The following is an 18,754-nucleotide window of genomic DNA, read 5'->3' as shown; positions in this document are numbered from 1 at the left end:
AAAAGGAGAGTTCAGTGACTGCTTCCCTTTTATCCAAAACATTACTTCTTCAAAAAAAAACTCCAATAACCAGGTCAACTACAACTTCCCATTCATAAATTGTGTTGAGTTTTGTCTGACTGTGAATTTTTTTTAAATTTAAGTGCTTTGGTATGACAGAGGTTAAAAAGTTTTACAGCAGTAAATCAGCTGTTATTGATCATTTAAACAATGGCCTTTTCCTACATAATGTATTAGCCAATCAATCACTGTGAAAACACTGATGACCTATTTCAACCAGGCTCAGTTAATAGTACAAAAGTAAAACGCTGATGATCTGCTGTCTGATTCCTTGGAAACCACAATCTTTCAGCACCTAACTCAGACTGACCTTTCCCACTTGCTCCACACTCCCTGGGACCCTGTTTCCCGCCCTCTTGGCGTCCCCCGGGACCTCGTCTCCTGCCCCCTTTGAGCTCACCAGCACCCTGTCACCTGCCCCCTTTACGCTCTCCAGTACCTCATTTCCCAACCCATTTACACTCCCCGGGACCTCGTCTCCCACCCCCTTTACACTCCCCAGGACCTCGTCTTCCCCCCCCCTTTTCACTCTCTGGGATCCCATCTCCTGCCCCCTTTACCTTCCTCAGGACACCATCTCCTATCCCCATTACATTCCCCTTGACCCCAATTCCCTTGACACTCCCCAGGACTCCATCTCCCATCCACTTTACAATCCCCTTGAACTCATTTCTCTTCCCCTTTACACTCCCCTTGACCCCAGTTCCCGTCCCTTTTACAGTCACTGGGCACCAGTTCCCACCCCCTTTACAGTCGCTGGGCACCAGTTCCCGCCCCCTTTACAGTGGCTGGGCACCAGTTCCCACTCCCTTTACAGTCACTGGGCACCAGTTCCCACCCCCTTTACAGTGGCTGGGCACCAGTTCCTGCCCCCTTTACAGTTGCTGGGCACCAGTTCCTGCCTCCTTTACATTCACTGGGCACCAGATCCCGCCCCCTTTACAGTCGCTGGGCACCAGTTCCTGCCCCCTTTACACACCTTGGGACCCATTTCCCACAAGCTTTACACTCACCAGGACATCGGTTCTCACACTCCCTTCAAGCTCACCAGACTCACAGGAAAAATTATTGTACTGGTGACTAACAACTAATATTTTATTAAAATAAATGTGTGTTGGTGAATGAATGTGAATAACATCCAATAGTCTGAAAAACCTGGAGATCATCACCACCAGGCTGGATGAAAATAACTTTACTGTTATACAATTGCTACCACAACAGATTCAACTGGTCAGGATGCATCTTTGGAGAGAGATGAGCATTAATATTTCAGGCCAATGACTTGCCAGGAATATCCAGTGAATGGCTATCAGGAAACGTTACAAGACCATAAGACACAGAGGCAGAATTAGGCCATTCAGCCCATCAAGTCTGTTTCACCTTAGTTAGGAATACAGCACGGTAACAGGGCGTAAGAGTCCGTACCGCCCAATTTATATCCAATTAACCTACCGTTTTTGAATGGTGGGAGTAAACCGGAGCCCACACAGTCACGGGGAGAACATACAAACTCCTTACAGACAGCGCGGGATTCAAACCCTGGTCTGGTCCCAATTGCTAGCGCTGTAAGGGCGTTGCACCGGTATGCCAAGCGTGCCACCCCATGGCTGATGCATTTTACCTCTCAACCCCATTCTCCTGCCTTCTCACCGTGACATGTGATGCCTGATGTTTTTTTTTCATCGATGCTACCTGATTTGCTGAGATTTCCTGGTGACTTTTCATCCAATGAGACACAGCAGCTTCACCTCACCCAGGAGGTCCCGAGCTCATTTCCATAAGCACGACACGCAGGCTGGCAGTACATTGTGAAGAGCTGCAGGGCTCCTTCGCTGTCAGGGCCGCTGGCTTTCCGAGGAGATGCTAAACCAAGGGCTCGACTGCTTTCTCTAGTGAATGGCCATCGCTCCTAAGGCACCGCTTGGACAACCAGCAGAAATCAGAATTTCAGCCTCAGCACCTCACAGTAGGCAGGTTGTCTGCCACTTTATAATGCGCCTATGCTCTTAAAAGTGGGTCACAAAGATTTCAGGCCCTAACGGACAGAGGCAAGTGAGAGTTTGCGCTCTCTTTCCAGCAGCGACCTTACTGCAGGCACCTCTGGATCCACTTGCCTGAGACACTAAACCACATTGCAAGACTCAGCAATGTACGCAACATATCTCATCATTTATATTCATTCCAAAAGGAAATGCCAGAAGTGAACACTTGGTGGGAAATTATTCCCAAGCCATGGCTGGAGCTGTTTCAGAGGAGAAAATGTTTCACTCTGTTCCGAGTACCAACATCATTCATGGCACAGCCTGTGCTCAAAGTGGAGCCAGTGAGGCTCTGGCACCCACCCCCAACTTTGACAATGCTACTGCACCCATGGTATCTGCTGACATATGGGGAATAAAGATGCAGAATGCAACTCTCCCACCTGTTTCGGGAAGGCCACCATCATTAAGAGACTTGCATCAGCTGAAGCACCCAGCCAGCCTTGACTCACCAATTTGCATTCTGTCCCAACAGACACATGGCCATCTCCCGGGCCCTTGCACTTGACCCTATAATACCTTCAACAACGGACTCATCCCCAGGGTTGTGGCCTCAGCACCACCCTCTGCAACTGGACCGTAGACCTCCCATCTTATAGACTGCAATCAGTGAAGGTGGATAGCAACACTTCCTCCACACTCGACACCAGTGCTCCACAAGGACCTGTACTCAGCCCTCTACTACACTCCCCCTGCATCCACCACTGTACAGCCAAACACCATGCGTACTCAGCCCTCTACTACACTCCCCCTGCATCCACCACTGTACAGCCAAACACCATGCGTACTCAGCCCTCTACTACACTCCCCCTGCATCCACCACTATACAGCGAAACACCATGCGTACTCAGCCCTCTACTACACTTCCCCTGCATCCACCACTGTACAGCGAAACACCATGCGTACTCAGCCCTCTACTACACTCCCCCTGCATCCACCACGGTACAGCCAAACAGCATGCGTACTCACTGTACAGCCAAGCACCATGCGTACTCAGCCCTCTACTACACTCCCCCTGCATCCACCACGGTACAGCGAAACACCATGCGTACTCAGCCCTCTACTACACTCCCCTGCATCTACCGCTGTACAGGCAAACACCATGCGTACTCAGCCCACAACTACACTCCCCCTGCATCCACCACTGTACAGCCAAACACCATGCGTACTCAGCCCTCTACTACACTCCCCCTGCATTCACCACTGTACAGCCAAACACCATGCGTACTCAGCCCTCTACTACACTCCCCCTGCATCCACCACTGTATAGCCAGACACCATGCGTACTCAGCCCTCTACTACACTCCCCCTGCATCCACCACTGTACAGCCAAACACCATGCGTACTCAGCCCTCTACTACACTCCCCCTGCATCCACCACTGTACAGCCAAATACCATGCGTACTCAGCCCTCTACTACACTCCTCCTGCATCCACCACTGTAGAGCCAAACACCATGCGTACTCAGCCCTCTACTACACTCCCCCTGCATTCACCATTGTACAGCCAAACACCATGCGTACTCAGCACTCTACTACACTCCCCCTGCGTTCACCACTGTACAGCCAAACACCATGCGTACTCAGCCCTCTACTACACTCCCCCTGCATCCACCACTGTACAGCCAAACACCATGCGTACTCAGCCCTCTACTACACTCCCGCTGCATCCACCACTGTACAGCCAAGCACCATGCGTACTCAGCCCTCTACTACACTCCACCTGCATCCACCGCTGTACAGCCAAACACCATGCGTACTCAGCCCTCTACTACACTTCCCCTGCATCCACCACTGTACAGCCAAGCACCATGCGTACTCAGACCTCTAGTACACTCCCCCTGCATCCACCACGGTACAGCGAAACACCATGCGTACTCAGCCCTCTACTACACTCCCCTGCATCTACCGCTGTACAGCCAAACACCATGCGTACTCAGCCCATAACTACACTCCCTCTGCATCCACCACTGTACAGCGAAACACCATGCGTACTCAGCCCTCTACTACACTCCCCCTGCATTCACCACTGTACAGCCAAACACCATGCGTACTCAGCCCTCCACTACACTCCCCCAGCATCCACCACTGTACAGCCAGACACCATGCGTACTCAGCCCTCTACTACACCCCCTTGCATCCACCACTGTACAGCCAAACACCATGCGTACTCAGCCCTCTAATACACTCCCCCTGCATTCACCACTGTACAGCCAGACACCATGCGTACTCAGCCCTCTACTACACTCCCCCTGCATCCACCACTGTACAGCCAAACACCATGCGTACTCAGCCCTCTACTACACTCCCCCTGCATCCACCACTGTACAGCCAAACACCATGCGTACTCAGCCCTCTACTACACTCCCCCTGCATTCACCACTGTACAGCCAAACACCATGCGTACTCAGCCCTCTACTACACTCCCCCTGCATCCACCACTGTACAGCCAAATACCATGCGTACTCAGCCCTCTACTACACCCCCCCCCATCCCCGCCGAGAAAAGAGCAACTAATAGTTTTTTTAAATTAGGGAAAAAAGCTTGCAGATGCAGTGAAAATATTCCCTCTTGTGGAGATAAGCATGACTAGACATTACCAATAGAGATGTGTAGGGAAGTTGATGGTAATGCACTTTGGTAAGAGGAATAAAGGTATTGACTATATTCTAAATGGGGTGAAAATACAAGTGGAGTCCAAAGGGACTAGGGAGTCCTCGAGCAGGATTTCCCAAAGGTTAACTTGCATGGTGAGTCAGTGCATTCGTTTTGAGAGGACTAGAATCTAAAAGCAAGGATGCAATGCTGGAGCAAATGATGGTTATGCAATCTGCGAACTTAAAGAATGGTGTTTGGCTGTACAGTGGTGGATGCAGGGGGAGTGTAGTAGAGGGCTGAGTACGCATGGTGTTTGGCTGTACAGTGGTGGATGCAGGGGAAGTGTAGTACAGGGCTGAGTACGCATGGTGTTTGGCTGTACAGTGGTGGATGCAGGGGGAGTGTAGTAGAGGGCTGAGTACGCATGGTGTTTGGCTGTACAGTGGTGGATGCAGGGGGAGTGTAGTACAGGGCTGAGTACGCATGGTGTTTGGCTGTACAGTGGTGGATGCAGGGGGAGTGTAGTAGAGGGCTGAGTACGCATGGTGTTTGGCTGTACAGTGGTGGATGCAGGGGGAGTGTAGTAGAGGGCTGAGTACGCATGCTGTTTGGCTGTACAGTGGTGGATGCAGGGGGAGTGTAGTAGAGGGCTGAGTACGCATGGTGTTTGGCTGTACAGTGGTGGATGCAGGGGGAGTGTAGTAGAGGGCTGAGTACGCATGGTGTTTGGCTGTACAGTGGTGGATGCAGGGGGAGTGTAGTAGAGGGCTGAGTACGCATGGTGTTTGGCTGTACAGTGGTGGATGCAGGGGGAGTGTAGTAGAGGGCTGAGTACGCATGGTGTTTGGCTGTACAGTGGTGGATGCAGGGGGAGTGTAGTAGAGGGCTGAGTACGCATGGTGTTTGGCTGTACAGTGGTGGATGCAGGGGTAGTGTAGTAGAGGGCTGAGTACGCATGGTGTTTGGCTGTACAGTGGTGGATGCAGGGGGAGTGTAGTAGAGGGCTGAGTACGCATGGTGTTTGGCTGTACAGTGGTGGATGCAGGGGGAGTGTAGTAGAGGGCTGAGTACGCATGGTGTTTGGCTGTACAGTGGTGGATGCAGGGTGAGTGTAGTAGAGGGCTGAGTACACATGCTGTTTGGCTGTACAGTGGTGGATGCAGGGGGAGTGTACTAGAGGGCTGAGTACACATGCTGTTTGGCTGTACAGTGGTGGATGCAGTGGGAGTGTAGTAGAGGGCTGAGTACACATGGTATTTGGCTGTACAGTGGTGGATGCAGGTGGAGTGTAGTACAGGGCTGAGTACGCATGGTATTTGGCTGTACAGTGGTGGATGCAGGGGGAGTGTAGTAGAGGGCTGAGTACACATGCTGTTTGGCTGTACAGTGGTGGATGCAGGGGGAGTGTAGTAGAGGGCTGAGTACGCATGGTGTTTGGCTGTACAGTGGTGGATGCAGGGGGAGTGTAGTAGAGGGCTGAGTACGCATGGTATTTGGCTGTACAGTGGTGGATGCAGGGGGAGTGTAGTAGAGGGCTGAGTACACATGCTGTTTGGCTGTACAGTGGTGGATGCAGGGGGAGTGTAGTAGAGGGCTGAGTACACATGGTGTTTGGCTGTACAGTGGTGGATGCAGGGGGAGTGTAGTATAGGGCTGAGTTCGCATGGTGTTTGGCTGTACAGTGGTGGATGCAGTGGGAGTGTAGTAGAGGGCTGAGTACGCATGGTGTTTGGCTGTACAGTGGTGGATGCAGGGGGAGTGTAGTAGAGGGCTGAGTACACATGCTGTTTGGCTGTACAGTGGTGGATGCAGGGGGAGTGTAGTAGAGGGCTGAGTACACATGGTATTTGGCTGTACAGTGGTGGATGCAGGGGGAGTGTAGTACAGGGCTGAGTACGCATGGTATTTGGCTGTACAGTGGTGGATGCAGGGGGAGTGTAGTAGAGGGCTGAGTACACATGCTGTTTGGCTGTACAGTGGTGGATGCAGGGGGAGTGTAGTAGAGGGCTGAGTACGCATGGTGTTTGGCTGTACAGTGGTGGATGCAGGGGGAGTGTAGTAGAGGGCTGAGTACGCATGGTATTTGGCTGTACAGTGGTGGATGCAGGGGGAGTGTAGTAGAGGGCTGAGTACACATGCTGTTTGGCTGTACAGTGGTGGATGCAGGGGGAGTGTAGTAGAGGGCTGAGTACACATGGTGTTTGGCTGTACAGTGGTGGATGCAGGGGGAGTGTAGTATAGGGCTGAGTTCGCATGGTGTTTGGCTGTACAGTGGTGGATGCAGGGGGAGTGTAGTAGAGGGCTGAGTACGCATGGTGTTTGGCTGTACAGTGGTGGATGCAGGGGGAGTGTAGTAGAGGGCTGAGTACGCCTGGTGTTTGGCTGTACAGTGGTGGATGCAGGGGGAGTGTAGTAGAGGGCTGAGTACGCATGGTGTTTGGCTGTACAGTGGTGGATTCAGGGGGAGTGTAGTAGAGGGCTGAGTACGCATGGTGTTTGGCTGTACAGGGGTGGATGCTGGGGGAGTGTAGTAGAGGGCTGAGTACGCATGGTATTTGGCTATACAGTGGTGGATGCAGGGGGAGTGTAGTAGAGGGCTGAGTACAGGTCCTTGTGGAGCGCTGGTGTCGAGTGTGGAGGAAGTGTTGCTATCCACCTGTTCTGCTGATGTGTGTGCTCGTTTCTAGAATCTAGGGAGACACAGTTAACACAACGCTGTTATAGTGCCAGCAACCAGGGTTTGAACCCAGTGCTGCCTGTAAGGACTCTGTACGCTCTCTCCGTGTCTGTGTGTGCATTCCCCGCGTGCTCCTGTTTCCTCCCACCGTCCAAAACGTACCGGCGCTGAGGTCAATTGGGTGGCAGGGGTTCATGGCTCGATAGGGCCTGTTACCGGGCTGCACGTCTAAATAAACAAATAGATAGAATCTTTGCTTCCTTGCCCGTGTCCCTCTATCCTTTATATATGACAACCATAAGTCTGCAGTGTGGTCTCGTCAAGGTTCAAACTTCCTGACTTTTCAACTCCATCCCTCAAAGTAAACAGTGGTGTTGTTTTATTTTCTTTGATAATTTAATTTGGGCAAATGGAAGAAGTTATTTAGCCTGCGTGGACAAAAGGCCTGGTTCTGTGCTGTGTAACTCTATGATTAGCATTCCTCTTTGCTTTTCACATTACATATTTGATCTCTTAAGTCTTTCAGTCTCTCTTGTCACGAACTCCTCTATGTGCTGTTGGTGCGCTATGATGGTTTCCTGGCTTGGAAACTCTCTTGTTTCCTTGCATTTTTATTTGTTCACTCTAAAAGCAGACTGGACCTTAGATTTAATCCCCAGAACAGCCCTTCCATACTTTCCTGGAATGACAACCTAACTTCAGGCATCCAGGAATTTGGAAAGGGAGGTGAACCCACAACCTCCGAGACCAGGATCCTACCTGCGGATTCACAGCTCATCTGGAGTGGGAAGTGTAACTACAACCTCAGACCTGGATTCTACCTGAGGGATCTGAGGGCGACACGATTGGCATAGTGATTAGTGCAAAGCCTTTATAGGGCCGGCAATCAGAACCCGAGTTCGAACCCTGCGATGACTGTTTGTACATTCTGCCTGTGTTTGCGTGGGGTTTCCCTGGGGGCTTGGTTTCTTCCCATGGTTCAAATTGTACCAGGGGTGTAGGTTAATTGGGTGTAAATTGGGCAGCATGGACTCATGGGGCTGAAATTACTGTGCTGCATGTCTAAATTTAAAATTTAAATGGCATGACTTTGCTCAGGGGCCATGCTAATCTTCTCTGTATCGTTCCAATTTTAGTATATGTGCTGCCGAAGCGAGCACTGCATGACTTTGCTCATGGCATATGGAACTCTTACTTACAGCCATGTATGGTTTGCAGCCTGCATCCATCGTTTTCGCTACAGAGTCCACCAGATATCCACTAATGCCAAAGTCACACATTTTCACGTGCCCTTCTTTATTGATGAGAACATTTGAAGGTTTTACATCTACAAAAGGGCATCAAGAGATAAATATACAAACATGCATGATTATTTCAATAGCAACTTGATCGAAACATCAAAATATATTAGTATGTAAAACTATGGAATCTTAGAAACTTGTCAATTAACGGCACATTCCAAATGGCATGAGAGCCATTTAAGGAAGTGGTAATAATGAATAAAAGCAAGATAACTGTGTCAAAAAATACAAGACACAACATATTTTGCAGGAGGATCGTATTTGCAGATGGAAATATTTCAGGCACTAGTCCCAATGATGCACATTTTCTGCATTTAGTTTGATAATTGGCTAGAGTCAGACCTCCACCATTCCTACTAGTTACACCCTCCATGGAATCAGAATCAAAGGTGCATAGAACACTAATATATCTTCTAGCTTGGTCAGTAAATATTGATTTTGAGACGGAAGTGGGGAAAAAATAATGGCTCTGAGTCTGAAGATATTACAGCTTTCATTGACCTTCTCAAATGAAAAGAATCCACTAAATGTTTATTCCCAAGTCAGTTAATGATACGTTAAGATGGTCAATGTTGGTCGTTCAATGTTTTTTTTTAAGTTCAAGTTTGTACTTTCCGTAATCCCAGAAATAGATGCATGCAACAACACTGAGCATCTTAATATAATTCCAGCCACCACAGCTGGGGCAGAATTGAGAGGACAGGATATGGTTTGTGGTTGTGAAACACTAGAGGAAATAAACAAAGAAACATTCATTTTCATTCAGTGCATCAAAATATTTAAAAACAATTCAGTGGTGTTATTAGAGCTCTGAGTAGCCACCAACTGCAATTAATTTCATTATTTATTTTCAATACCCTGTCAGAAGAACACCATTGTACCAGTCCAATCCACACATCCTCTGCTCTTGAAACTACTGCATGTTTTCTTTATCAGTGGGTTAGGTCAACATTCTGTAAGTGTTCACACAGGCTCGACCATGAAGGAAGCAGTGACTTAAAAAGGTCCCAAGGAGCAGGCTAGGCACCTACATCCCAAGATTGGATTAACGAAAGGATCTGAAGTAGCTGCACTCACCTCTGTGAATCACAGAAAGCTTGCTGTGCAAGTGTTCTAAGGCTTTTACAATCTGCAAAGAAAATACAAAACAAAAACCTTTACCAATTTTCTGAAAACATTGCAAAAACCACACAAACATCCGGACAAAAGAGCACCTTCCTTCTCATTAAACACGCCAGGAAAATGGTATTCTGCACCAATGACCAATGGTTTCCCTTTGAAATACTGACCAATCACCTGTGGTTTTGATGAACCTGCTTATTATTTACAGGATACTGTGGTTCATGTCAAATATCTGGTTTTTGAGCTTTGGCTTCTTCTTTAAGTATACCCGTCTATTTCAATTGGTCATTATGATTATCTGGGGCAGCAAGGTTAGTGTAGCGGTTACCGCAATCTTATGACAGCATCAGTAATCGGGATTCGAATCCAGCACTGTCTGTAAGGAGCCTGTGCGTTCTCCCTGTGTCTGTGTGGGTTTTCCCCGTGGGCTTCGGTTTCCTCCCACTGTTCAAAATGTACCGGGAGTTGTAGGTTAATTGGGCGGTACTGGCTCGTGGGCTGAAATGGCCTGTTATCAATGGGTAAATTTAAAAAGAAAATTTTTCAAAATTAAATCCTAAAATTTAAACTGTGTAGCATTTCTTCCACAAGTGGATGAAGTAATGGGACCTGTCACAATCTGAGGGACATGTCACATCCCCTGCCTCAGTCAGCCATTAATGAATTAACAACAGATCAGGCAGAGATTTTTGACTTGGCTTGGAAGGCATCCTGGGAGCTTGGTGATACAGATTGAAACTCAGTGGTCACATCCCTTGGTGCAGCTCCTTTTGAATCCATTGAACAGATCTGCAGTAATTCTAGCTGTGGAAGGCAGAGGAGGAATAGGTGTCTGATCGTGGGATCATGTAGCTGGCCACAAAAATGATGGAGGATATGTTGGATGCGGAGGCTGGTGGGACAAGGGAAATCCTGTCCTTGTAATGCGTGGGGGCCAGGGCAGATGTGTGGAGAGTGGAAGATAAGGGGGTAAGGACTGAATTGATGGTAGTAGTGGCTAAGCCATTTTGTTTATAGGAGGAGGAAATCTCTAGTGATCTGGCATGGAACATCCTGGAAGTGGATGAGAGAGAAAGGAATGGAATGGAATCGTTACACGGGACAGGGTTGGAAGAGGTGCAGTTGACGTAGCTGTGAGAGGTGGTGAGTTTGTAGAAGATGCCTGCCACGCATTTGTCTCCCGAGATGGAGACAGAGAGATCGAGAAAGGGGAGAGTAGTGTTGCTAAAGATGGACCAAGTGAATTTGAGGTCAGAGTTGAAAGTTGGCAGCAAAGTAGATAAGTCGTCAAACTCATCACAGGTGCATGAGGCAACACCAAAGTAGTCATCTATGTAGCGGAGCAAGAGCTAAGGGACCTTGCCTGTAGAGGGTTGTAGCATGGATTACTCCACTTAGCAAATAAAAAGGCAGGTATAGCTGGGGTCCAGGTACCCATGGCCACCCCTCTGACTAGGGAGAGAGTGAGATGACTCAAAGAAGTTATTGAGGGTGAAGACAGAGAGGGGTAGTAGTGGAGGGGGACTGATTGGGTCTATTGCTGAGAAAGAAACAAAAGGCTTTGAGGCCTTTGGTATGGGGGAAAGGATGTATATATTGATTGAATATCCATGGTAAAGAGGAGGTGGTAATATTCAGGAATTGTTGAAGAGATATGAAGTATTGCAGATGTAGGTGGGGAAGGACTGGACTGGGGTTGGGGTGGGCGGGGAGAACAAAACTGAGTCAAGGTAAGCAGATATCAGTTTGGTGGGGCAGGAACATGCAGAAACTATCAGCCTGAAAGGACAATTGGGTTTGTGGATCTTGGGTAGATGGTAGAAACGGGCTTTGAGAAACAATGACCAGAACCAATGAGTTCAGAGAGAGTGTGTGATAGCAGTTTGATGAGATTTGGTTCAGTCAATTGGAAAGGTAAGTAAGAGGAGGTGTCTGAGAGTTGTCAGACAGCTTCGGCCAGAGAGGTCAGTGCGCCAGACTACAACAGCGGCACCTTTGTCTGCGGGTTTGATAGTGAGGTTGGGAGTAGTGCGGAGGGCCAGGCTTCCTGAGGGGGTGAGATTGGAATGGGTGAAGAGAGAGGTGAAGTTGATACGGCTGATGTTCCAGTGACAGTTGGAAATACAAAGGACAAGAGCAGGCAGAAGGCTGTAACGAGGCAGCCAGGAGGAGGAAGGTTTAAAGCTGGAGAAGGGGTCTGTAATGGGGGTAGAGAATCCTAATTGTAGGTGGGCACAGAGACAGAGAGGGAAGCACCTCCCTCTCAAACTCCAACCTTCTCTGTTTCCCTCTCTTCCCCATCCTTTTATCCCCTTACCCTCTCCAGTCAGGAAGCTATCCTCTCTCTCTAACACCCCCCAACTATTTTTTCCCCCTTCTGCCCTCCTTCCCCTATCCACTGATGACCAATTGCCTGTGGGTCTGTGCTCTTCCCCCTGACCTTCCCTCCACCATTTTGTTCAGGCGCTAGCCTGCATTTTGCTCATTCCTCGATGAAGGGCTCAGGCCTGAAACGAGGTTTTGTAATCTTTGCTCGATAAAGAACACTGTGTGACTTGCTGAGTTTCTCCAGCTTTTTTTGTGTAAACTACGATCACAGGGTCTGCAGACCTTCTCGTTTAATTCCATTTTTCTCAGTTCTTTGATATTATATTGCAACTCCAAAAGGACAGGCCACTCAAATATGAACCACTGCTATAATGTGGTGGGACATGCCAACAACCTGAGCTCAGATACATGCTATTCCTAACTGACAGAATGTGTTCAAGGGGAAGCAGAGGAAATCAGTTCCAAAGATATTTAAACATTAAATATCAATGAGTAAACAAGGTGGGAGGATTCCTCAGCACTGATTAAATAACCCAGCTGCCACATCGATATCTGACTCTAAGTGCAAAATGAACTCCGAGCAGAGCCCAATGCAGTCAAAGAACCATGTCAATATTTGAGAAGTTTGAAAGGGCCTTTATCTGGATAGTAAATTTTAAAAGAATACAGATGCCAGAAATTTAAAATAGAAAGCAAAATAAAAAGCTCAGGTCAGGCTGCACCTGGGATTGCCTCTGTCTCTATCCCAGAAGAGGCCTCCCCCCACCATCTTGCCTACATTTCTTCCCATCCTGCTCTCTGTAAGGGCTCGGTTCCATTCTCCAAGGCTCCTCGGCCTCTGCCACATTTGCTCCACCAGCATCTCAGAACTGCTTTCACGAGTTAAAGAAACCTGAGGATGCCGAGGTCAAGTGCAGCAAAGGCGCTGCAAAGCATCTCTCTTCCCCCACTCCCGCCTGTTCCTTTTTAATTTGGGGATCTATCAGTTTTTGTGCGTACCCCACAAAGGGCCCATTGCCTGAAACGTTGGTTACTCTTCACCTCGTATTCATGCTGATCGTCTCCAGCTTGTGTATTGGTCTGAAATGTCTTCTGTCCTCATCTCCTGTCACTTTCCTCTACCATGGCAGAGAGACCTCTCGACTGCGTCTCACCCATTTTCCCTCACCCCCACTCCTCCAGGAGAGAGCAAAACCAGGGTTCCCATTTCTCACTATCCATCCCATAGCCTCTGAATTCAATGAATCATCCTTTACAGTTTCCACTAACTCCAACATATAATATAACCATATAACTGTTTACAGCGCGGAAACAGGCCATGTTGGTCCTTTGAGTCTCCACCGGTTCACTTGAACAACACTAGTTCATCCCTCCCGCTCTCTGCCCAATATAACCATATAACTGTTTACAGCGCAGAAACAGGCCATGTCGGTCCTTCGAGTCCGCATTGGTTCACTTGAACAACTCTTGTTCAATCCTCCCGCTCTCCGCCCAATATAACCATATAACTGTTTACAGCGCAGAAACAGGCCATGTTGGCCCTCTGTATTTTAAAGGGGTCACTCCCTTCATAATTCCCTGGTCAGTTCTTCCATTCCAACGACCACCTGCCTTATGACAATTTCCCCTGGAGATGCACACCCCTCCTTTGACTTCATCTATTCCCACTAATCAGTCTTTCCAAGCGAATCACCTTCCAACAAAATGCACGGCACTCAGTGTTCTTCTGTCATGGGGAAGACCAAAGATTGGGAGATGAATTTACAGAGCACTTGTGTTTAGCCCCTTAGTCTCTCCTCCCAGCTGTCTGCTGCTTTAATCCTCCATCCCCTTGTCTGTGGTCTCCAGCACTGTCACAATGAGACCCAATGCAAGCTTGAAAGATAACACTTCACATCCCATCTAGCCACATTATAGTCTTCAGGAGTTTATTTCAAATTTCCTAACTCTACATGATGCACCATACATGAATGCAAACAGCCATAATGGACCAATGTGAAAGAGTTAATCATGGAACTAAACTTACAGAAACAGCTATTTTCCCCAAGATATCCTCCGGGAACGTTTTTCCTTTCTCAATCACTTTCTTGTAAAATTTGTCCAACGACGTGTCCAGTAGTTCCATGCATATCCACACATCACCCTGAAATAACACAAAGCAGAATAATACACACCAAATCCAACAGCAAAACATCTCCAAAATTATCACTCATGCACTGAGCAAGCCAAATATAGAGCTCCAAAGGGATTGACAGGTAAAAGCAATTCATAGGTTGGGGCACAGAATAAACGAGATAGAAGTCAAACGCGAATGCCTGCAAACACTGTGGCTGAAGTAAAAACACAAAGCGCTGGAGAAGTTCAGCAGGTCACACAGTGGACTGTGCTTTATGTAGCAAAGATAAAGATACAGAACCGATGTTTTGGGCTTGAGGCTTTCATCAAGGGACGAGAAAAATGTTGGCAGGTACCCAGTTGGGTTCAGAATACATTTTGCTCATTTCTTGATGAGGGGGTCAAGCCCAAAATGTCGGTTAAGTATCTTTATATACATGGCTGGACCTGCAGAGTTTCTCCACAGTAAAAGAGCTAGCACATTATATTGCAAACTTGAGCAGTTCTGATTGCCACACTATTAGAAGGACATGGTTAAGTTTAAGAGTGACCAGAGAAGATTCTCTTGTATGTTGCCTGGGATAGTAAATTAATAGGCTGGGCTGGGTTCAACGGAGCCAAGGGATAACCTGATAGAAGCTTGTAAGATTATGAGAGGCATAGATACAGTAGATTAAATATTTTTCAAGTAGTAGAGATATGAAAAAATAGGTAAAGGCTTAAGCAATTTTTAAGGGGATCGAGCTACAAGTTTTATTTTTAAAAAAGCATTTGCCAGAGAAGGTGACGACGTCAGATACAATCAGTATTTAAAATGGATTTAAATAGGCTAGGCACATGATAGTTACAACGTGGGCTAATGGAGTGAGTGTAAATGGGCAGAAAGGTTGACATGGGTGTGGTGGGCTGAAAGCCGCTCAACTCCAAAACACGATTGCTACCCAGTGAGCCTTGACCCAAAGTCTCAGAGTGATGATACAGCAGCAACACTGGAAAACAAGTTCATGCTTCTTTCAGCAGCTTGAGATTCTTAATCTCCTTTAAGGCCGCAACCAACATCTTCCTTCAAGTTTACCATTGTGTATCCCACATCAGTTAGTACAAGTTCAAGTAGACACTGCAACACAGAAATTGCTGCACTGGAACTGATGTGTTGGCAGTGGTCTATCAATAAGAATTTATCCTATATTGTCCTACAATGTACATTATTGCTATTGGAAATTCCATCACATGACACCCTTGCTTTCAGTATGGAATCAGCTGATATGGGTTTCAACCGAGCGACTGCTGGATTTGAAGGAGCATTGGAATGAGCATGAACAGGACCAGGATTCTTGTAAACTTACCTGACAGTCCCAGTCTTCTACACATTGACAGGGAACAGTTCCAATCTCTTAGGTTCACTTAGAAGATTCTATGGGGCGATTGAGAAAGAACAGTAGGAGACTTCTTCCTCACGTATTGATAAATCTCTCACAAAGAAATAACTTGGGGTTTTCATACCAGATGTTAAATTTTTTACAACAGTGAATACATTTGAAAAAGACAGCACTGTCTGGAGAGAGCACAAGGAATAGGGAGCTGGAATTCATAACGTTTCTTGAGTCATTAAAAATTTAAAAAAATGGGAACAGGCCATTTCAAACCACGAGTTGTCCAATTTACACCCCATTAACCTACACCCCCCCCCGATGTAGTCTCGATCGCTGGTGTTGTAAATGGCGTTGTGCTAACCACTACACCAACCGTGCCACCCTCTTCTCTGTTCCACAGATCTCAAACACAGCCTATTATGTGTATTTGGAAAGTTTTACCCGTGGAGCTGCACCTCAAGTCTCTCTGGGCTTCTGATCTCTGCTAAACCTGTTTGTTGCTCGCAGATGATTACGGAGGACACCAGATCTGCATTAACATGAGACATGAGGGAGAGGGGATGCAAGAATTTGCTGGCATGGCACAATTTCTCAAAGTGCAGTCGCACAGCAGTTACACTTCAGTCCTTGGGAAAAAGCCCTGAGAGGAGCACAAGGTGTATCACTGGAGGATCTCGGTGATCCTCTGCTGGGGGACAGTAAACCATGCCATGCTAGGATTAACTTTGATTGGCTGCTTCTGGAATAACCAGCTTTCATCAGTTCCATGCTCTTCAGAAAGCCTACCAATCCATGCGGTCACTCTGCTCTTCTATGAGCAAGCAACGGGAAACTAGAGGAATTCAGTGTGCAGCTTCCATGGACAGAAATGATTAGTCAACATCGATAGACAGCCCCGACCACTTCCATTCACCCGATGCTGCCTGACAATGCCAAGTCCTTCCACTAACATAATCTTTATTTACCCAAGACTCCAGCATTTGCAGTTTACTTTTCTCTGCCCTTCAATACAGTCTTTCCCAATTATGGATGTTCATTTTGTAAAATTGTCTTTTTTTTCTGGGTACTACTGAGGTGATTAAAGGAACCAGATATTGAGAATTCAAGCAGCAAGCTGTTGAGGACTGGAAAATACGGTTTGAAAATGAATAGTGAAAGCAAATTCAATAGAAAAGATTAAAAGTCATATTATAGAAATATTTTCTTTAAAAAAAATAGCATGATCAAGAAAAAGTATGGAGAAAGGGATAAACAGGATACATCTATGAGATGGTACAGGCAAAATGGCCAAAAAATCTCCTTTTGTACAGTCTGTGATACTAAAATGGGACTATTGTAATGTAGATAAATATTGGGAGAATTTGGTAAAATTAGAGTAGGTTACATACATACACACATTTTAAAACAGATCTTATTTGAAATACTGAAGAATTCATATTCAGTGAACTTTACAGAAACTATGGAGAATGCTATGAACATTTCACAAGTAGGTGCTAATTGAAATGACGTCATTAAATGAATGGACTGGAGACACTCTGGCTGTTTGCAAGCATCTACAAAGTGCTCACAGAAAGGTCACTCCTGGGTTCTTGTTTACCTAAAACAACAGATGGGAGCAAAAGACTAACTCCTATTGTTTGCTGGAGAAGGTGGTGGTGGGGTTTGTGGCAAGTGAGAGAGTCACATGGGCTTTCTAGCAGTCTCAGTTGGAGAGAGAGAGAGAAGGGTGAAACAAGTTCTCTCAGCCAGTGTGTGTGAAACACTAAAAGCAGTTGAACAGTGCAAGCCAGGAAGAGCTGGTTGAAACTGATGAAAAGCTCCAGAGTGGCGGATGGCTGGAAGTGCTATCTGTCTGATGTTTCTCTTGGAATAAGTGGAACAGAAAGGAACTCTGTGATAGCCTGAAAGAAAGAGGTTATCACCTGAAGAATCCTGATGGGGCAAGTTTCATCAGCGAGACATTGAGGTGACTAATGGTGGTACCTCAGTTGTGGAAATCCTGGAACAACAAATCTCTCTCTCTGCAAACCTCCCAAGAACCTTCCTGAGCAGTAAGCATTTACCTTTTGAGCACCAAAGCCTGGTGAACTTTATACATGTCTAAGAATTGCCTGCAACCAGAGTACTTGGAAGAAGGAGAAATGAGATTGAATTGTGAACCAAAGAACTTTTCTTCAATTTACACAAACATTACATATACGTGTGCTTAGAATTAAAAGGGGGTTAATTTGGGTTAGTTAAGTTAATAGAGATAAGTTAAAGTTTAATTCTCTTTTCATGTTTAACGATAATTAAAAACATCTTTTGCTTAAGTAACCATTTGTGGTGGTGAATATCCATTGCTGCTGGGTTTTAGGGTCCTTTGGGTTGGTAACACTATACAGTAAATGCATAGAAAATACAATTCTCCTATGTAATGCTGTTCAGAAATTTAAGGCCTAGTGCAACACGTGCTGGCAGAATGACTAAAACAGCATCTTTGAGTGGAACTTTTAGTTTCACCCCTAATTGCTAGCACTACCAGCACTCTTCATTGAAGAACAGCAGTCCAGACCAGGCTTGTGCATCGGCTGACATGCCTGGTTTCTGAGGTGTGCCAGTAATTCTCTAGCAGCCATGTTGACCTTTACAGTGTTTGCATAGCCCTCAGTCCCTGCCTGCAACCATCTGGGTTTCGCCTGAATTAGCTCACTTAGAGAGCAGCACAGTTGGAAGGCAAGTGTCTCCCAAATTCTGATGGGTGACGACTCCAGGCGGTAAGTGAGGAATGCAATGCGCAAAAAAAAATTGCTAGAATAAAGCATTTTCACTTGATGTTTATCCTCTCATGGTCCATTGTAATCAATCCTCCACAGTGAAAAATTTATGGCCATAAGCTAGCATTTATAAAAACAAGATCTTCTCTCCTGGTTCTCCAAAAGCTAGAATACTAGAGAGTGGGAAGCAAGGGAGGAGATTACTGAACCACTGATGATGATCTTCACATCGCCACTGAGGACAGGTGAAGTATCAGAGGATTGGGCAGCACAGAGGTCTTACAGCAACCAGGCTTCTAATCTAACGGTGGCTGTGAGGAGTTTGTAGTGCATGGGTTCCCTCCTGCGTTCCAGAAGGTACGGATTTGTACGTTAACTAGTATGTT

General features: G+C 46.8%; 1 protein-coding gene and 1 pseudogene across 6 annotated transcripts in view; both read right to left on the bottom strand.

The window, feature by feature from the left end:
• Positions 1-18,754, bottom strand: part of LOC138758860 (dual specificity mitogen-activated protein kinase kinase 3) — a 175,184-nt gene that overhangs the window by 7,091 nt on the left and 149,339 nt on the right. For all 6 annotated transcript variants that reach the window (XM_069928359.1, XM_069928363.1, XM_069928360.1 and 3 more), the window contains 3 exons: positions 14,151-14,267; positions 9,752-9,803; positions 8,573-8,700 (listed from right to left, as the gene is read on the bottom strand). In XM_069928359.1, the coding sequence (XP_069784460.1) occupies positions 8,573-8,700; positions 9,752-9,803; positions 14,151-14,267 (297 nt within the window). The remainder of the gene's footprint in view (positions 1-8,572; positions 8,701-9,751; positions 9,804-14,150; positions 14,268-18,754) is intronic.
• Positions 8,436-8,533, bottom strand: LOC138759705 (U6 spliceosomal RNA; annotated as a pseudogene).

Source organism: Narcine bancroftii, chromosome 3, assembly GCF_036971445.1.
Source record: "Narcine bancroftii isolate sNarBan1 chromosome 3, sNarBan1.hap1, whole genome shotgun sequence".
Classification (NCBI taxonomy): Eukaryota; Metazoa; Chordata; class Chondrichthyes; order Torpediniformes; family Narcinidae; genus Narcine; species Narcine bancroftii.
The sequence above is the reverse complement of the archived record's forward strand: the minus strand, read 5'-3'. Positions and strand labels throughout refer to the sequence as shown.